The following is a 15,931-nucleotide window of genomic DNA, read 5'->3' as shown; positions in this document are numbered from 1 at the left end:
TTCTAGATTCTAGGTCCTACTTTGAATCATTTCCATTCAATAAAGGAAAAAGGCAGGGCACTCAAATTTTGCCAATTTCTCAAAAATAGAGTAATTTTAATCAAAGTAACCTGCAGACAGAAAAGACTTAGGCTTCTACTCTCATTTTTACATAGGAACTGGCCAAAATATAACCCCAACTAAGGATATTTAGCTTGGCCATATAAAAAGTTAGGGAACTGCTCTAGTTAAGTAAGAATTCTTATAGTGGCTGTAATACCTAAGACTTATAGAAAGCATATTTCACCTTTGTCTGGCGAAGAGGTGTAGGGTAATCTTTGCAAATCTAGTAATAAAACAGCTCATGGTTTCCTTAGGAAAGGTAGTGAAAAGGCAGCAGTTAAGAGATTAACAAGATTCACTGATTAGATAAACCTTGCCAAGTACAAGGATTATTTTGCAGCCAAGTTGCTCTTTTGATAAAAATAAAGCATAATCTAACCCTAGTTATTTTTTATTCCACTATTATAAATACAAATCCACGGAATTTTACCGTGCATTCTGATTACAGAGCTTCAGCTCTAAATAGATTCTAATGCCACTTGTAAGAATTTCTTCCTGTCACTTGCACCATTTCCTTCCCAAAGAAACACAATTGCCAAAATTCAATTTTCAGAAAACTGATACTGGGGTCACTACATGACTAGGCATGAAACATGAGGAGACTGGAATCTTACAAGCCTCAAAGACAAGTTAACAGCATCAAAAACATGCAATTGACTTTGCCATTCCTCCTTGAGATCCTACCACAAATAGCACCAGACATGAGGACAGGAGAAGTTCATGCAGTGCTTACAGAGAATCAGAGAGGGCACCACTACCTGGAGGGTCTGGACTTGCTGGCCTGAGGCGGATGCCACCTGGGCCTCAGTCTGCAACTGGACAGCAGTGACACCACCCTGCTGCTGAGAACAGGAACAGGAAGAGCTTGAAATGTGTCAGGAAGGAAATGTAGAGTTCAAGACATGAGATCACCTTACCTCTTGTGGGAGAGGGAGGGAGTCTTCTTTTAACAGTCCCATCCAACAGAGGACTCTCAAACTATACAGACTCCCTATACTGAAGCTATTTTGTTGCAGGTAGCAGGATTAAAGATATTACCCCTTGGTCCCCAGAGTGAAACTCAAAACACATTTCCATGACTCAAAAACAATAGTTGTCATAATGAACACAAATTTTTTTAATGTAATCCTTCCCCCAAATAAGCATTTGATCCTTCTGGTTAGGGTTATCTTAATGCTTTTTATTTCCTCAAATGAGTTCACAACAAAAAAGTTATCAGGTTTTTACAGCTTTGAAGCTACAATGAAGAATTTCTGAGACTTAAATGTAATCACCAGGTAGGAAGAATGAAGCAATCACTGTGAACCAAAATCATCTTCAGGCTGGTCACTGCTCTCAAGGCCCAAAACTAAGATTACTTCTACTCAATTGGATTACCTTAGAAGCAATGTTTTCAGTGATTTAACCTAATGTTTATATCCTCTAATGGTAAGTTCTGACCAAACAAGACTTCATCCATCAAGGTGGTGGTGTGAATAGAGGGCCCTTTGTGGAATCCCCTTTCCTAAGGAGGCAGTTGAAGGAAGCTGCCAGAGACACAGCAGCTGGGTAGAAGAAAAAGCCAGTGAAGGAGTTTAAATAATTAATTTCTTTTAATCAAGAGGTGCCCCTTCCTTTGATCATTAGATAGGAACAACTTACCATCAAAATAGCCTTTGTATTCCCTACCATCTACTTTTCTGTATTCTCTAAGTTCCCTTTTGGAAACAAAACATGCCCCAATCTTGGCCTAAGGTCAAATCAATGCATAATAAATGTCTTTTCTTCTAGGGAGAAACACAAGTAAACTTTTACTAAAATAAAAAGCTAGGTATAGAGCATCAGAAAATGTAATCTCTGTATAAATCTAAGAAAGCAATCTATCTTATTAAGGAATAAATCAACACGGGATTCCTTTCTTGTATGTGCTTATTCATAATAAGAGTGGCTAAGTATTAACCTCATGCTGAACTACAGCTTTTCAGAATAAGCACCGTAACGTATCAAATCAAAGAACAGTGGATTTCTTGGATGCTGACTATCTTGGTTTATCCATTAAGGCCACAGACTTAAAAGATCACAAAGCTAGCTTAATGGAAAAGAGGAACTACAAAACTGAATCCAGAAAAAAACAAAAACTCCAAATTTCCATCTGAGAACAGACTAGGTTTTGACTTTTAGCAAAATGAAATGGGCAATTCAGTATTAAACCAGGCTCCCAAGAAAAGCAAATTCTATGTGGTCATGGACTGAATACAGAGCTCTGAACACATGGAACATGAGAGAAATCGCAACAAATCCAATCTTCAAAAAGCACTTCGGCACGAGTCACCAGACCTATTATTCATAAGATCTGGGACCTCTAAATAATTCCCCACTGAGTGGTGCCAATCCGGGCTCCATTGCTGTGCTGTTTAAAGCAGTTTTACTTCCATACCTGCTGCTGAATCTGTCCAGCCTGCACAACAATCTGCTCTGTCGAACTATTGCTGTTTGCTGTATACTGCTCCATGATCCCTCCAAGTTAGAATCCTGTCCACAGTGAGTTTCACTCAGGAGATCCTAGAAGACTGCGAAATGCACTCCTATTAGAAAGGTTGGGAAAGAAACTAAATGAGATTGTTAATAAAAGCCTCGCCAGATGATTAACATTGATTAACTTATTGCTGTGCTTTATTCGCAAGTAAACCGGGTAAGAGAATAGGAAATGTTCGTTTTTGACATCATTTGTAACCAGGATTACAAGGCACGCTCATGCCAACAATACCATAATGCCATTTCACATGTCTTGAAAGTGCTTTTAGTGATTTTTTATTGGCAGCCTTACCTTTCGATACTACCAGGGCAACACTTCCAACTTAGAAATACTCATGAAACTACAATATCATGTTGTTACAAGGTCTATTTAACACTGGTTTTAAGGTCTGCCTGTGTATTTTAGAGGATATACAGTTTCTTTATTTTATAGCACATACTTGCTGCCTGCCAATGCAATACCAAACGTATCACTCTAGTTCGCTACACATGGTCTGCAGTGTAAAACTTCACGGCTTATTATTTAGTAAGGAAATGACCCAGACCTGAAGTCAACCATTTTGCTTATCAAAATCTCCATTAAGTAGTATTAAGAAAGCTTGAGTGAAGGTTTAGGAATTTGCATTTTAATCCACGGCAAGGAATAAGTTGTTATACTAACGGCAAAAATAATGTTTATAGATTAAATAGAAGAAGAAATTTTATATGACATATTAAGGCTACGAGTTTCTCTAAAATCTGCCTTCGGCTCAGGTCATGATCCCAGCATCCTGGGATCGAGCCTCACATTGGGCTCCCCGCTCAGCGGGAGGCCTGCTTCTCCCTCTCCCACTCCCCCTGCTTGTGTTCCCTCTCTCGCTGTTTCTCTGTCAAATAAGTAAATAAAAACTTAAAAAAAAAAAGAAGTTAAAACTACATAATAAAGGGTAGGATATAATTAGGTCTATTAAGTATTCAAATGCAAGAGTGGGGGAAACTTAACGACTGAGCCACCCAGGCGCCCCGTCACTTTAACTTTCTTTATGGCAATTTCTAAACCTATGTAATAGTGATAGGGGCGGCCTAGGTGGCTCAGTCAGTTAAGTGTCAGACTCTTGGTTTTGGCTCAGGTCATATGATCTTAGGGTTGTGAAATCGAGCCCCGCTTTGGGCTCTGTGTACAGCATGAAGTCTGCTTAAGATTCTCTCTCTCCCTCTCCTTCTTCCCCTACCCCCATTAGTGCACTCTCTCTCTCTAAATAAATAAATCTTAAAACGATTCTCTCCCTCTTCCCCTCACCTTGCTCATGTGTGTGTGCAAATAAATAAAATCTTAAAAAAAGAAAAAAAAAAAAGAGTAGTGAAAACATTATTAATGAACCCCCGCAGCCATCTCCAATTCTTATACCGTGGTCAATCCTGTTTCACACATCTCATCCACTTTCTACCCACCCCTGAATTATTTTGAAGTAAATGTCAGACACTATAGGATTCCAAAATGCTGTAAATACTCTGGCATCTATCTCTAAAGAGGTAGGACTCTTTGTCTTTACCATCATATCACAATATTGTCTCTACATTATCATTTCAAACATTAGAAAATGAGTAAGTCCCTAAATATTATCAAATATCTAGGCCTTGGTCAAATTAACCCTTCTCACTTAAACACTCCTTTAAAATAAGGACGCAATTAGATAAATGGAAATGGTATTTGAGAATCTGAGACAAACCTGATTCAAAAATTTAAAATTATACCAACTACCAAAGGGTAATTCACCCTGGAAGTATGGGATAGGTACAGGTATATATAAGTAAAATGTAGATAGGTCTTTGCCCCCAATTTTTCTCCAGGCCTTCATAAATTCTAAAATTTGAACGATAAAGTTATGTGAGCTAAAATGAACTGCACATTATGTCAGCAAAGAAATGCACTACTCTCCATAAACCCGCACATGGTAGATGAGATTAATCACTTGTAAACTGTCTCAATATGGTGTGAGAGAAATAAAAATACATCCAAGTGCATGTGCAAGTATTTAGGAAGAAGTATATTTAGGTCTAAAATTCACTCTGAGGGGCGCCTGGGTAGCTCAGTCGTTAAGCGTCTGCCTTCGGCTCAGGTCATGATCCCAGGGTCCTGGGATTGAGCCCCGCATCGGGCTCCCTGCTCGGAGGGAAGCCTGCTTCTCCCTCTTCCGCTCCCCCTGCTTGTGTTCCCTCTCTCGCTGTGTCTCTCTCTGTCAAATAAATAAATAAAATCTTTAAAAAAATAAAAAATAAATAAATAAAATTCACTCTGAAATGCATCAAAAAACAAGATGGATTGATGAATGAATGGATAGATACCTGATAAGTATGGTACAGTGTTAACAGAAGATGCTAGGTGATGGGTATGCTAGTGTTTACTGTAAAATTCTTTCAATTTTACTTATGTTTGAAAATTTTTATACTAAACTGTGTGTGTAGCCTATTACTCATAAACGAAATGGTATGCAGAGTAAGGGTGTAAGAGCCATAAATAAGTGACAGGATGACTGTGCCATCACTGCATGCTATTCTGTGGCCATATGGTTCTCTAACTCACTACCCTTGCTCTGATGGAATGCTCACCCAGCAACTAACTATAATTTAGATATACATACAAATATGCCAACAAAAAGCAAATATGATCAGCAACACAAATGAACTTATTTCTCATTGCATAGTGACAAACTGACTTTTTGATTTTTATACCAGTTCTCTTTGGAATTGGTTGACTAAGTCGGCTCCTGAGATTCTGGGAACAGTAGAGAAAACTGGGTTTTCAGGTCTAAGGGACTCTGCCAGGGAAGTAAATGGTCTTCCCTAAGCTACCTTGTCTCTAACTGTAGTACAATGTATTTATCTTTATAAACTAATGAAATTGAAGAATTAAGGATAATGATAACAGAAGAGCCTAACTGATTCCATTTATATGAAACTCTCAAAAAGCCAGAGAAATCTAGAGACACAAAGCAGGTCAGTGGTTCCCTGGGACTGGAAAAGCAGGGTAGGATAGGGGTGGGAAGTTGATTAGAATAGAGCATCTGGAACTTTCTGGGGTGATGAATATGTTTTATATATTTTTATCATGGTGGTGGTCACATAGTGACATACTTAGACATACCAACACTTAAAATAATTACCCTTTGTGTCTGTTAACTGTATCTCAATAAAGTTGATTTAAAAAAATGGGATCATGAAGGAACATCCTCTTTCAACCCCCCCCCGCCACCCAAATCCCCTTCCTGTATGAGATTTTTTCCATGATCACTAATTTCCAGAAATTTATTTTATTTTATTTTATTTTATTTATTTATTTATTTTTTTTAAACATTTTATTTATTTATTTGAGAGAGAGAGAATGAGAGACAGAGAGCACAAGAGGGAAGAGGGCAGAGGGAGAAGCAGACCCCCTGCCGAGCAGGGAGCCCGATGTGGGACTCGATCCCGGGACTCCAGGATCATGACCTGAGCCGAAGGCAGTCGCTTAACCAACTGGGCCACCCAGGCGCCCCAGAAATTTATTTTATGAAGGACATGAGAATAAGTAATAAATAGAACGTCGTGCAGATTTTCCTCTTAGTTTATGCTAGTAATAAAAACGCTTCAATTTAAAAACATTTCAATCCACTGTACCCTGAAGGGTAAAAAAGGAAGCAGTTCTCAATCTAAGAGCATTTCTCTCTCCCATTAATGAGGGATTCAGGTTGCAGCATGATACTGAGACTGCTAAGGGTGAGCATGTACCCAACTGGCTTCAATGAAGCCCTCTGCTTACTACTATCTTGAGCTTCAGTTAGTAAAACTGCAATACAATGTGACATTTGTCTTTCCTCCAGTGCTTTTCTGTCCAAGATTTGAACAAAATTAAGTCAGCCCGATTTACTCAGTCTAGTTCTCGATCCTAACACAGTTCTGGATGTTTCTTCCTCAAAGAGCAAGTGTGTGTATATTCCGGCTAGCATGAAAATCCTCTTCCTCCCCACTTCAAGGTGCAGAACCCTGAACATAGCTAACTACCAGGAACCTATTCTATGTGTCCCTACACACATTTTAAAGCTAAAACTTCCAAAAACTCAACCATAAGCATGTGAAAAGCCCTTCAAAATTACTATATTTAACAATTACTACCAGGTAAAGACTGTAACATCCCTTCAAGTTTTTTTGACCACAAATCACTGCACACATAACATAGAAAAAAGTAACTGAAACAAAATTTCCATGAAGGCTTATCTTTATGTAACATAAGCTGCACATTGTTATTTCCTATTGTATTATAAAAAATTAGCATTACCCACTAAATTGATTTCACAACTCAACAAATGGGTCCTGATCTGTGTTTGATAAAAGACCAGAGAACAAAGGACTGTCCAGCTTCCCTACTGTCTGAGGGAATTCCAGATTGGAGTTCCTAATTTGCTCCTTGTCTCCACTAATGAGGCATCATTTGCCAGTCACCATTCTGAAGGTTTTATAAATAAAAAGAAAACTCTGACGAAGATCCTAACTTCAAAGAGTCTTTACGTTTGGTAAAGAAGAAAAAAGCTATACCGGAACCCTAAGAGAGAAACAAAGTCAAACAGTAGCAGGGAGAACAGACATTTCTTCTACCTGGGGATAGGTAAGTCAAGGAAGGCTTTAGGAAAATGTGGCACCTGACGCGGTCCAAAGTGTGAGAAGGATTTATACATGGGATGATGTGGGAGGGGGTGGAGTACTCTAAATGAAGAGACAGCATAAAAACAAGGACAGAGAAATTTCAGGATATAAACAGCAGATTAAAAGGCCCCATGTCAAGAGAAAGCTAGAGGCCAGAATACTATCTCTTTAAATTCTAGGCAAAGAAGTTCTTCTGCAGACAGGTGGAGGCTCTAGAGATGTCTAGCACAACAGCAACCAGACTATAATTTGTAACTGCTTTTTAGAAAAAAATCTAGTGAAAAATGCCTGGTGGTTTTAAAGAGGCTAGATATATCCATTTTTACATACCAAGGTTTAAAGAATATTCAGAAAACAAATATAAATGTTCTAAAAAATACCTTAGACATGCTATCCCATCTATTAATGTGGATAATGTAATAATCAAAATGACTTTAACAACATGATTTAAACAATGAGAAATGCATTCTAAAAAGTGAAAACAAAACAAAAAAAAGTCTCCAAAGTTTTAGTAGTGGAGAGTTTTATGACCTTTCATGTGATCATAAAAATGGGCACCATATACTTAAGACCTACTGTACTTGCCAGGACTGTAGTAGATGCTTCACATGAATAAAAACTTTTAAAATCCTAAGAGAAAAATCTTCCTTTCCTCCCCCAAAGTCAGCCACTGTTGTAGAGCAGAAGCCCACAGGTCAGAAACTTGTTTTTCAGACCCTGAAAAAAAATACACTCCGGGATTTCTTCCATCTGAACCTCCAAAAAGTAACTATTTCCGAAAATCCTTATCAAGACATACAAGTGCTTTTATCACCTGGGCTTTCCTGCCTAAATTCTCACCAGTACTGCCCAGTGTCTTCACCCACCTTTCCCCTCAAACACAGCACAATTTGGTGCCTCTGCACATGCTCTTCTCTTCTTTCTTGTTGGAAGAAATCCTATTGTCCTTCAAGACCAATGAAAAGTGTGGCAACATCGAGTCTTCCACCGAGGCTCTTAGTAGCTCACCCACCAGTACTTCACAGAACTGAACTTGGCCTCCTTATAGCACTAACCTTTAAGTATTAATTAGTTGTTCACTTGTTAATCTCCACCAGGCAGGTAAGATTCTTATTGACCTCTACCTACTTTCTCCCCAGCATACAGACTGATGCTTGGTACCTACTAACTGCTAGAGACCTGATTGTCAATGAAGGTTTCGTCTCACCCTAACGAAACCCCACAACACTCTTAAGTTTCTATAAATATCTGAGTAGAAAACGTTAACATGGAATTAGAAAGTATGCTAAAAAAATAAATCAAGAGATGACTGTGGACTGAACTAATGAGTCAAGCCTGGCACATGCAAAGTGACACAGAAAAGTTAAAGAAAAAAAAAAAAAGAATTCTACATTCCCGAAGAAGGGAGAGTTCGCAAGATGAGCAATGGAGAAAACTAATAATATGAGAAACAAGTTGTGCAGCCTCCGGGAAAAGGAATGCGCAGGACTGGCACTCATGAGTGAGGTTCCAGGCACCGAACGGACTGGCCCGGCTGCACAGCCAGGACAAGAAAGGGAAACCGCCTGGTCGGACTCCAAGACGGAGGTGTGCGGTTCTGCCCGGGCGAGCGGGGCGGGGAGAAGAGGAAATGACGAGCCAAAGGGGGTGGTAACGGCGCCGGGCCGGGGACCCGGGCCGAGCGTGCTGAGAGGAGGGGCGCGACGGGGCAGGGGAGTGGGCGCACTAACGGACCCCCTCCCCCGATCCGGGAGACGGCGGGGGCGGGCCCGCAGAGCGCAGAGGCGGGGCAGGCAGGCTCCCTCTCCCCGCCGCGCCCCGGGCCCTGTGGCCGCGGCGCGTACCTTCCCCAGGCCTCACTCGCGACCCGGGGGCGCTGCAGACAGGCAGACCCGGCTCTCGGAGGGCTGGGGATCGCGGGCCCCGCGGGAGACTTCCCGTCCGGAGGGCCGAAGCACGGAGAGTGCAAGGGCGGGCTTCAGTTAGAGGCCCGAGCAATCTGGAGAAGACCGCCAAAGCCCCGGGCGTGCGTGGACCTGAGTGTAGGGACATTCGTGGCAAGCAGGCCACCAACCCCGAGCCTGGGGCCTGACAAACTGGGCCTAAGGACCGGGAGAAGGGGGACGCATCCCCAACTGGCACAGGCCCCCTGCAAGAGTCTGGACCCCGGGTGCTCGCTCCCGAGGGCGCCATCCCCGCGCGGCGCGGCCCCCTGCAGGCCCCGGCCGGGAATGGCCCGGGGCACTAACAGGCCCCGGGCCGGGGCCGCCAGCCGCCCGGCTCGGCTAGGCTCAGCTAGACTCCCGGGGCTCGACGGGCGCCTGGGCCTCTCCTGAGTGGTCAGCGAGACCCGCCAATCGGGGCGCTGGGGCCGGCTCTGGGCCGCTGGATATTGGCTCCTCACACTCACCGTGCCTCGCTCCCCCGGTTCGCTGCCCGCGCTGATTGGCTCCAGTACCGGACCCCGAAACCCAATCAGAGGCTCCAGCCGCCGCTGCCGCCGCCACTGCCGCTGCCTCGCAAAATGGCGAACCCGAACAAAGGGGAATGGGGCCTCCCTCCAACCGCCTCCGCGCAGGCGCCTCTGAGACCACGCCCCCTAACCCCCAGCATCGGGCTCGCCCCACCCCCAGTTGAAGGAGCATCGCGCAGGCGTGCCCTGAAGCCACGCCCACTTCTCTGATTTGACACCATCTCCGGCTGAAGGAATACGCAGGCGCCTTCTAGACGCGCCAGATCCTTGAACTCAAACACCGCCCTAAACATAGTATTACGCAGGCGCTAACTATCTCCTTTGTCAACTGCCCACCCCCTTCTCTGAGGTCGCTGGAGACACACCCCTGGGACTAATGCGCAGGCGCCGTTCTTCCCCACTCGCGGTGGGCTGTCTCGTTACGCATGCCCGGACGGCGGCGGGACATTCCACGGATTTTACCGCCGGAAGTTCGGCGGCCATTACCAAAGAGTGGGAGTTTGGCTGACTAGCTAGAGGGGCTTGTTTCCGCCCGCTCCTGGACCTGGGTGGTGGGCGGCCATTTTAGGTGCGTGCAATTAAGGGCTGTGGCGGGATTGGCTCCGCGTCTAGGTTCGTCCGCTGCTTCCCACCTACCAGGGCCGGATCCGGAGCCCTTCCCCGCGGGGCGGGACCTTGCAGCGGCCGACTCCTTTCCAGGTGAAGGGTAACCCGGGTACGTTGAGGTTTTGAGCCAGCCTTCCCGCTCCTTCCCACCGGACCCCAGGACAGGCCGTACGCCCTCGCTGACCCGCCCTAGGGTAGGACACAGAATGGGAGGCCTCTTTAGACTCCTTCCCCTGTCCCCCGAAGAGCAGGTGGAGGTGAGCCTTCCTTGAGAGGCCGCCTTTCCACCCCGCTTCTTGCAGCTCCGCAGTACACTCCCCTGGTCCGGACACTCCTCGGTTGCGGCTCGACGGGACTGTGGCCAAGTCCCTCCCTTTTTCTTGTGGGCCAAACCCACTGGGGAAGTACTTTTGGTCAGGCCGCGGAGAGGAGACTGTCCTCAAACCGCCTTGCTCGGGCGCGGAGAAGGGAGGTGCCTCCTAGGGACCGCCTTTTCTTCCCCTGGCTGAGCGGAGCGCTCCAGGAGAGCGCGAAATGCGGGCGGGGACCGGCCGCCGCGACCTAGCCGTTCTTCCTCATCCTTGCCCCAGTAGTTTTGTATTACTTCCTAGAGGCTCAACGAGCTCACGTTCAGCGATAAATGGTGGGGGAAGAAATTGCCAAGTGGGTGGTCAGGCAGTTTGAATATAATACATACAGGCCGCCTAAGCATTTTTACTTCCTTTTCCCTTCTCATAGCTGAAGAAACACTTAAGTTCTGGAAATTGCGACTTAGTATCATGGCCGGCAGCCCTAATGAAGATTCAGAAGGAAGCAGAGTGCGTAACAACTATTAACTTATCGGTGAACTGAAATTCAGAATAATTGAGGTCAAAAGCATAAACACTTTTTAATTAAAGCAATGTCTCCCCCCCCCCCCCAGCTGATTTACTTCGGAAAGGCTGATACAGTCCTAGGCAGAAACCATCCATCACTATCCTTGTACACATAACTTTAATTTGTTGTAGTTCCTTAAGTTCTGCAGGTCGGGTTTTAAATCAAAAAGGGACAGTGGTGGGGGACTCAGTAAAGGGAAATGAAAGAAACAGCTTAGTGTTTTTCTGTATCAAATAAAACCTTTTCTTTCCCTTTTCACATTTTAGATCACTTATGTGAAAGGAGACCTTTTTGCATGCCCCAAAACAGACTCTTTAGCGCACTGTATCAGTGAGGATTGTCGAATGGGTGCTGGGATAGCTGTCCTCTTCAAGAAGAAATTTGGAGGGGTGCAGGAACTGTTAAATCAACGTGAGTTTTGAAAAACAGCTGAATTAGTCTGCCTTGTCTAGAGCATCTTGACCTCCTGTTATATTTTAATTGGTAGACAAGGATATACATGCAGAGAGTGGGGTTCCTAACCACTGAGTACTTAATAACTCTTCAGATTAAGGTTTTTCTCTACAAAAGTAGCCTCTAGTTTGGGTCTTTATCACACCAAACTTGAATTCTTGTAAAGGTTTCTAATCTCTTCCTCTGTCTTAAAACTTTTTTGATATTACTCTACTTTTCTGAAACCTTTAATAACTGAAGTGCTTCGCTTCAGTTCCACAGGTATTAACTCAGCATTCAAGATCCTTTGTTTACCCATATTGTACTTACTCTTCAAAGAGGAGTTTAGAAACCTCTTCCTTACCTTTCTCATCACTTTCTACCGAGACTTTAAACCAGAGATACGTGTTAGAACCACCTGTAGAGCTTCTGTAACAGTTGTTTAGAGCATAGTCCAGGCTTATTGGGCCAGTCTCCCCTGGTGATTGCTTTAAAACAATTTCTTAACTTTTTAATCGTAGTTCTTTGTAAACATGACACTGTCTCTTCATTGAAAACTCTTTGGTCATTAGAAACTTTTATATATCTATGTTCTCCACAATGCTTAGCACAATAAATAACCCTTTGTAAAAAAAATCACTGAAGTTTTTAAAGTGAGTATGGGTGTATTTGAAAATATGATCAGGACAAAAGATGGGGTAAGAGGAAAAGAACAAAAAATGAATAAGAAAGCTGGAAGTTAAGGAAGGAGGAAAGTGTTACAGAGTGTTTCTTCAGAATTGAAAATTATTTTTAGCTCTGAAGTGAACTCAGATCTGTAAAGATTTTTTTTTCAAATTGAAGAATGCAGATTGGTGCTTTGTTTTTGTTTTTTTACCTTTCTACTATTAAATGACTTTTTCTTAGAAAAGAAATCTGGAGAAGTGGCTGTTCTGAAGAGAGATGGGCGATATATATATTACTTGGTAAGATGGGGGTCAATTCTCACTATGTCAATTTCTCACTAGGTCATAAGGACTGGTGAACACATGGGCTGTACTGCATTTGTCAATCATGATTCTAGACAACCAAAGATGACAAAAAGCTTCTGATCTCATGCTCACTTAGATCAAGTGGTGGTGGCTCTGTGGAGCACTGGGTTAGAAAGGAACATGAGGCTGCATCTCAGCTCCACGGTGAAGAGTACTGTGACAGCCACCAAAAGCCTCTGTTCTGAGAGTTGGAAAAGTTAGGGATGTCCCACATATTTCAGTTCTCTCCTAATTAGAGTGCGATAGAAACAGTAGGTTCTCAAAAGACAGATTGCCCAAAGGAGTTTTTCTCTCATTCTTCCCTATTGAATGCAGTGCCTAGTATTACTTAACTCCTTTCCTGCCTTTTGCCTCAATGTGGGATTCTTTCACTCTCCAAGTGGTCTTCAGGCCCCAGAAGGAGTGTAGCTTCTTGGTGATGGTGCTAGGTCACTTAGAGCAACCAACCCACTACGCGTCTGATTTGGACAGCACACTGAGTGTGGACATGTCTTAAGGTCTTTGGATGCTCTCCTTAAGGCCGATGTGGCTTCCAGTCTTGTTTGGAACACTACCAATTTCTCTTTGTTCTATAGAGAAACGAAAAGCAAATAAGCATGATTTCTAAATAGACTTAACAGGAAGTTTTCAGGTGGTATGGGTTCTTCCTTGTTGCAGATATATTGCTTATCTCTTGGAAGTGGCACAAAGACTTTGACCTACCTTGCTTAAAAACAATAGACAATAGGCATTGCCTGCTAATATGGGCTTTTTGGGAAAAGGAAAGGTTATCACGTGGCAGTGTCTGGGTTTCTCAGGCCCCGTTTAGTAGATTTTCCTGAGGGCCTCCCATAACTGGAAAAGACAGTATGACATTTGTCATTCTGCTCTGAACTCTTCTATAGAAATACACTTATTTTAATTATCAGGATGTTGGGAGAATGTGATGGCTCTTCTTTGGCTGTCATTTTGGACTAATGAAAGTTTGAATTCATTCTTTGTACTCAGATTACAAAGAAAAGGGCTTCACATAAGCCAACTTATGAAAACTTACAGAAGAGTTTAGAGGCCATGAAGTCCCACTGTCTGAAGAATGGAGTCACCGATCTCTCCATGCCCAGGCAAGGAAATCCAGGGCCCTAAATACTTGTACTGAGTGGTGGGATTTGCTGTCTGTCTTGAAAGCTTAACCCAAAATATAGGCTTAAAAGTGGACAAATTTAAAAACTTCTAAAAATCACCAGTGAACCAGTGATCAGACTTTAGGCCACATTATACCCATTTCTTAGCCTGGGTTGAATGAATCAGGATAATTAAAACACACCTGCTTCAGCCTACTTTGTAGGGAGGATCTGTTGGTTAGTCATCTTTGTTGAATTCTGGGCATCTTCTGCCTGAGGCTGAGGCTCTGTTCTTGAAGCAGTAAAAGCCTAAGAACCAAGACTGAGCAATTGTGATATTCTTCTGGGCCATTTCACGTGTCCCAAGCTTATTAATCTGGTGCAAAGAAGGTTGTAAATTATCACTGCCTTAAACTGCATGCTTGTTGTGGTCAGTGTGGTAGTAGCCAGAGGATAGGTCCCTTATGTAATGTATTAGACCCTCGATATTGGGAGCCTGAGGGAATGGCATTGGGGGTTCAATATCCTCTTTACTTTCTTTTTAGGGAGTAGGCTCTTGGGGTCATTTCTCTTCCTGTCAGTCTAATTTTGAGTCTGTGCTGACCATGCATGCAGGTTTGTTCTAAGCCCCAAGTTACTTATAAATGTGGCTACAAAATCCCTCACTTACCCTGGGCTGTAATGTATTCATGTCTTCTGTATCAGAAACTGTTACGTGTTTTTATCACAATTTTTTTACGGACTTAAATTATCAGACTATATGAAATTAGCAATTTTGAGTCTTTCCCCCTTTAGGGATATTGAGGATCAATAAAGTAACATCTTAGAAGAAAGGTGCCAGGTAGGAGAGTTTTGTGGGCTGACTCAGGTTTCTCACCAGGGTGTTGCAAAGACCTGAACTGTAATCGGCTTGGCATTTCCCAGCATTTCATTTTGATTTCCTTTTTGCCAAGATCTTGTCCTTTGTGCCTCTTTTTATCTTCCTTAGCATTTCATTATTATAAGTGTGTTTTTAAAATCCCAGCTAGTTTTTATCAATAAAGAAGGATAGTGAGTCTCCCGTGTCACCGCAGTCACCCATTTTCTCAAGGTAGCCTCAAACAACTGAGAAGTGGCATCTTATTAGCAGAAGAGAAGTGATAGCTGTTGGACGTTGGGCCATCTAGGAACAGATGAGGTGACTCACAACAGGAATTCACTTCCAAACTCCCACCATGGGTGTGAGACCAGATCATTTGTCTTTATGCTCTGGGTGGGTGCAGCCTAAAGGAAGAGGGAAGAAACGATTTCCTAGGTACCTTCATCACAACCCGTGGAGCTGTTTGTCTTTTTCAGGATTGGATGTGGTCTTGATCGTCTGCAATGGGAAAATGTATCTGCAATGATTGAAGAGGTGTTTGAAGCCACGGACATCAGAATCACTGTGTACACACTGTGAACAGATGCGTGGTGTGGATGTGTGCACGTTCTCCTGTGTGATCCCTGCTGGACCATAGCACTGGACGAACTGACCTGAAAGCAGTCTGAGGAAAGATTCGTGTGAAGTAGTCTGTGTCACAGGCCAGACTTGGGTTGCTGTATTCTCATGATGGGACTGGGACTCTGGAGGAGGGATTGCTTGGGAAATGTTGCTGTGATTTTTTTTTTTTTTTTTTTTCCTTCAGGAAGGTAAGGAGTAGAAATGCCTCATATTAGGCAAGGAAATCAGATGTTGGGCCTCTGACCTGTTTTCATCCAGGATACGACCTGACTTGTTTGGCTTGCCACTAGGTGGCAGCACGGATTCTACTTTTCTGTTGAAGAGACATTGCAGGAAGGATGAACATTTCAATTAGTTTTGCATCTTTTGTCATTTGTGAGCTTGCTTGGTATTATCCTTATGTCATTCTAGGAGAGAATTATGGGTTTTGTTTAAATTACAAAAATGAGTCTTAGGTTGTTAACAAGAAATTTGTGGTGACAGAAAAGGAGAAATAAACATCTTTTTCTTGGGGGTCCAATGAGGTTCTGTGCACACGGCTGTTGTTCTGGACCTGGGTAATGGAGGATTCGCCTGTAACTAATTGGGAAGAATCAGACAAAAGGTCCAGTGGGAAGAGCAGCAGGGTGAGAAGAAATAAGAACGGACAAGAACTGTG

The 15,931-nt window shown here is 43.2% G+C and overlaps 2 protein-coding genes across 19 annotated transcripts in view; one reads left to right on the top strand and one right to left on the bottom strand.

Annotated features, from left to right (window-relative positions):
* The window catches only part of NFYA (nuclear transcription factor Y subunit alpha), a 31,802-nt gene extending 21,265 nt beyond the window's left edge, over positions 1-10,537 (bottom strand). For 2 of the 13 annotated variants that reach the window (XM_045866842.3, XM_054505838.2), the window contains exons 1-3: positions 9,686-9,840; positions 2,519-2,666; positions 858-944 (exon numbers count right to left, since the gene is read on the bottom strand). In XM_045866842.3, coding sequence (XP_045722798.1) covers positions 858-944; positions 2,519-2,593 — 162 coding nt within the window. In that variant the 5' untranslated portion in view covers positions 2,594-2,666; positions 9,686-9,840. Of the gene's footprint in view, positions 1-857; positions 945-2,518; positions 2,667-9,685; positions 9,841-10,384 lie in introns of those variants that run through there. The other 11 variants (XM_045866844.3, XM_064597584.1, XM_054505839.2 and 8 more) reach the window with 11 other exon arrangements.
* OARD1 (O-acyl-ADP-ribose deacylase 1) lies at positions 10,118-15,788 on the top strand. 6 transcript variants are annotated; one of them, XM_045866851.3, is made up of 6 exons: positions 10,118-10,463; positions 11,093-11,172; positions 11,497-11,641; positions 12,569-12,627; positions 13,681-13,793; positions 15,129-15,788. In XM_045866851.3, exons 2-6 carry the CDS (start codon positions 11,134-11,136, stop codon positions 15,229-15,231), a joined length of 459 nt encoding a protein of 152 aa, XP_045722807.1. In that variant the 5' UTR covers positions 10,118-10,463; positions 11,093-11,133; the 3' UTR covers positions 15,232-15,788. The 6 variants fall into 6 exon arrangements, with proteins under 6 accessions (XP_045722807.1, XP_045722810.1, XP_045722809.1 ...); XM_045866854.3 differs by having other exon boundaries at positions 10,162-10,316; XM_045866853.3 differs by having other exon boundaries at positions 10,166-10,447.
* Positions 15,789-15,931: the final 143 nt, after the last annotated feature.

This window comes from Mirounga angustirostris, unplaced genomic scaffold (assembly GCF_029215605.1).
Source record: "Mirounga angustirostris isolate CCGP_5_RB_7025 unplaced genomic scaffold, mMirAng1.0.hap1 SCAF_8, whole genome shotgun sequence".
Taxonomy (NCBI): domain Eukaryota; kingdom Metazoa; phylum Chordata; class Mammalia; order Carnivora; family Phocidae; genus Mirounga; species Mirounga angustirostris.
The sequence above is the reverse complement of the archived record's forward strand: the minus strand, read 5'-3'. Positions and strand labels throughout refer to the sequence as shown.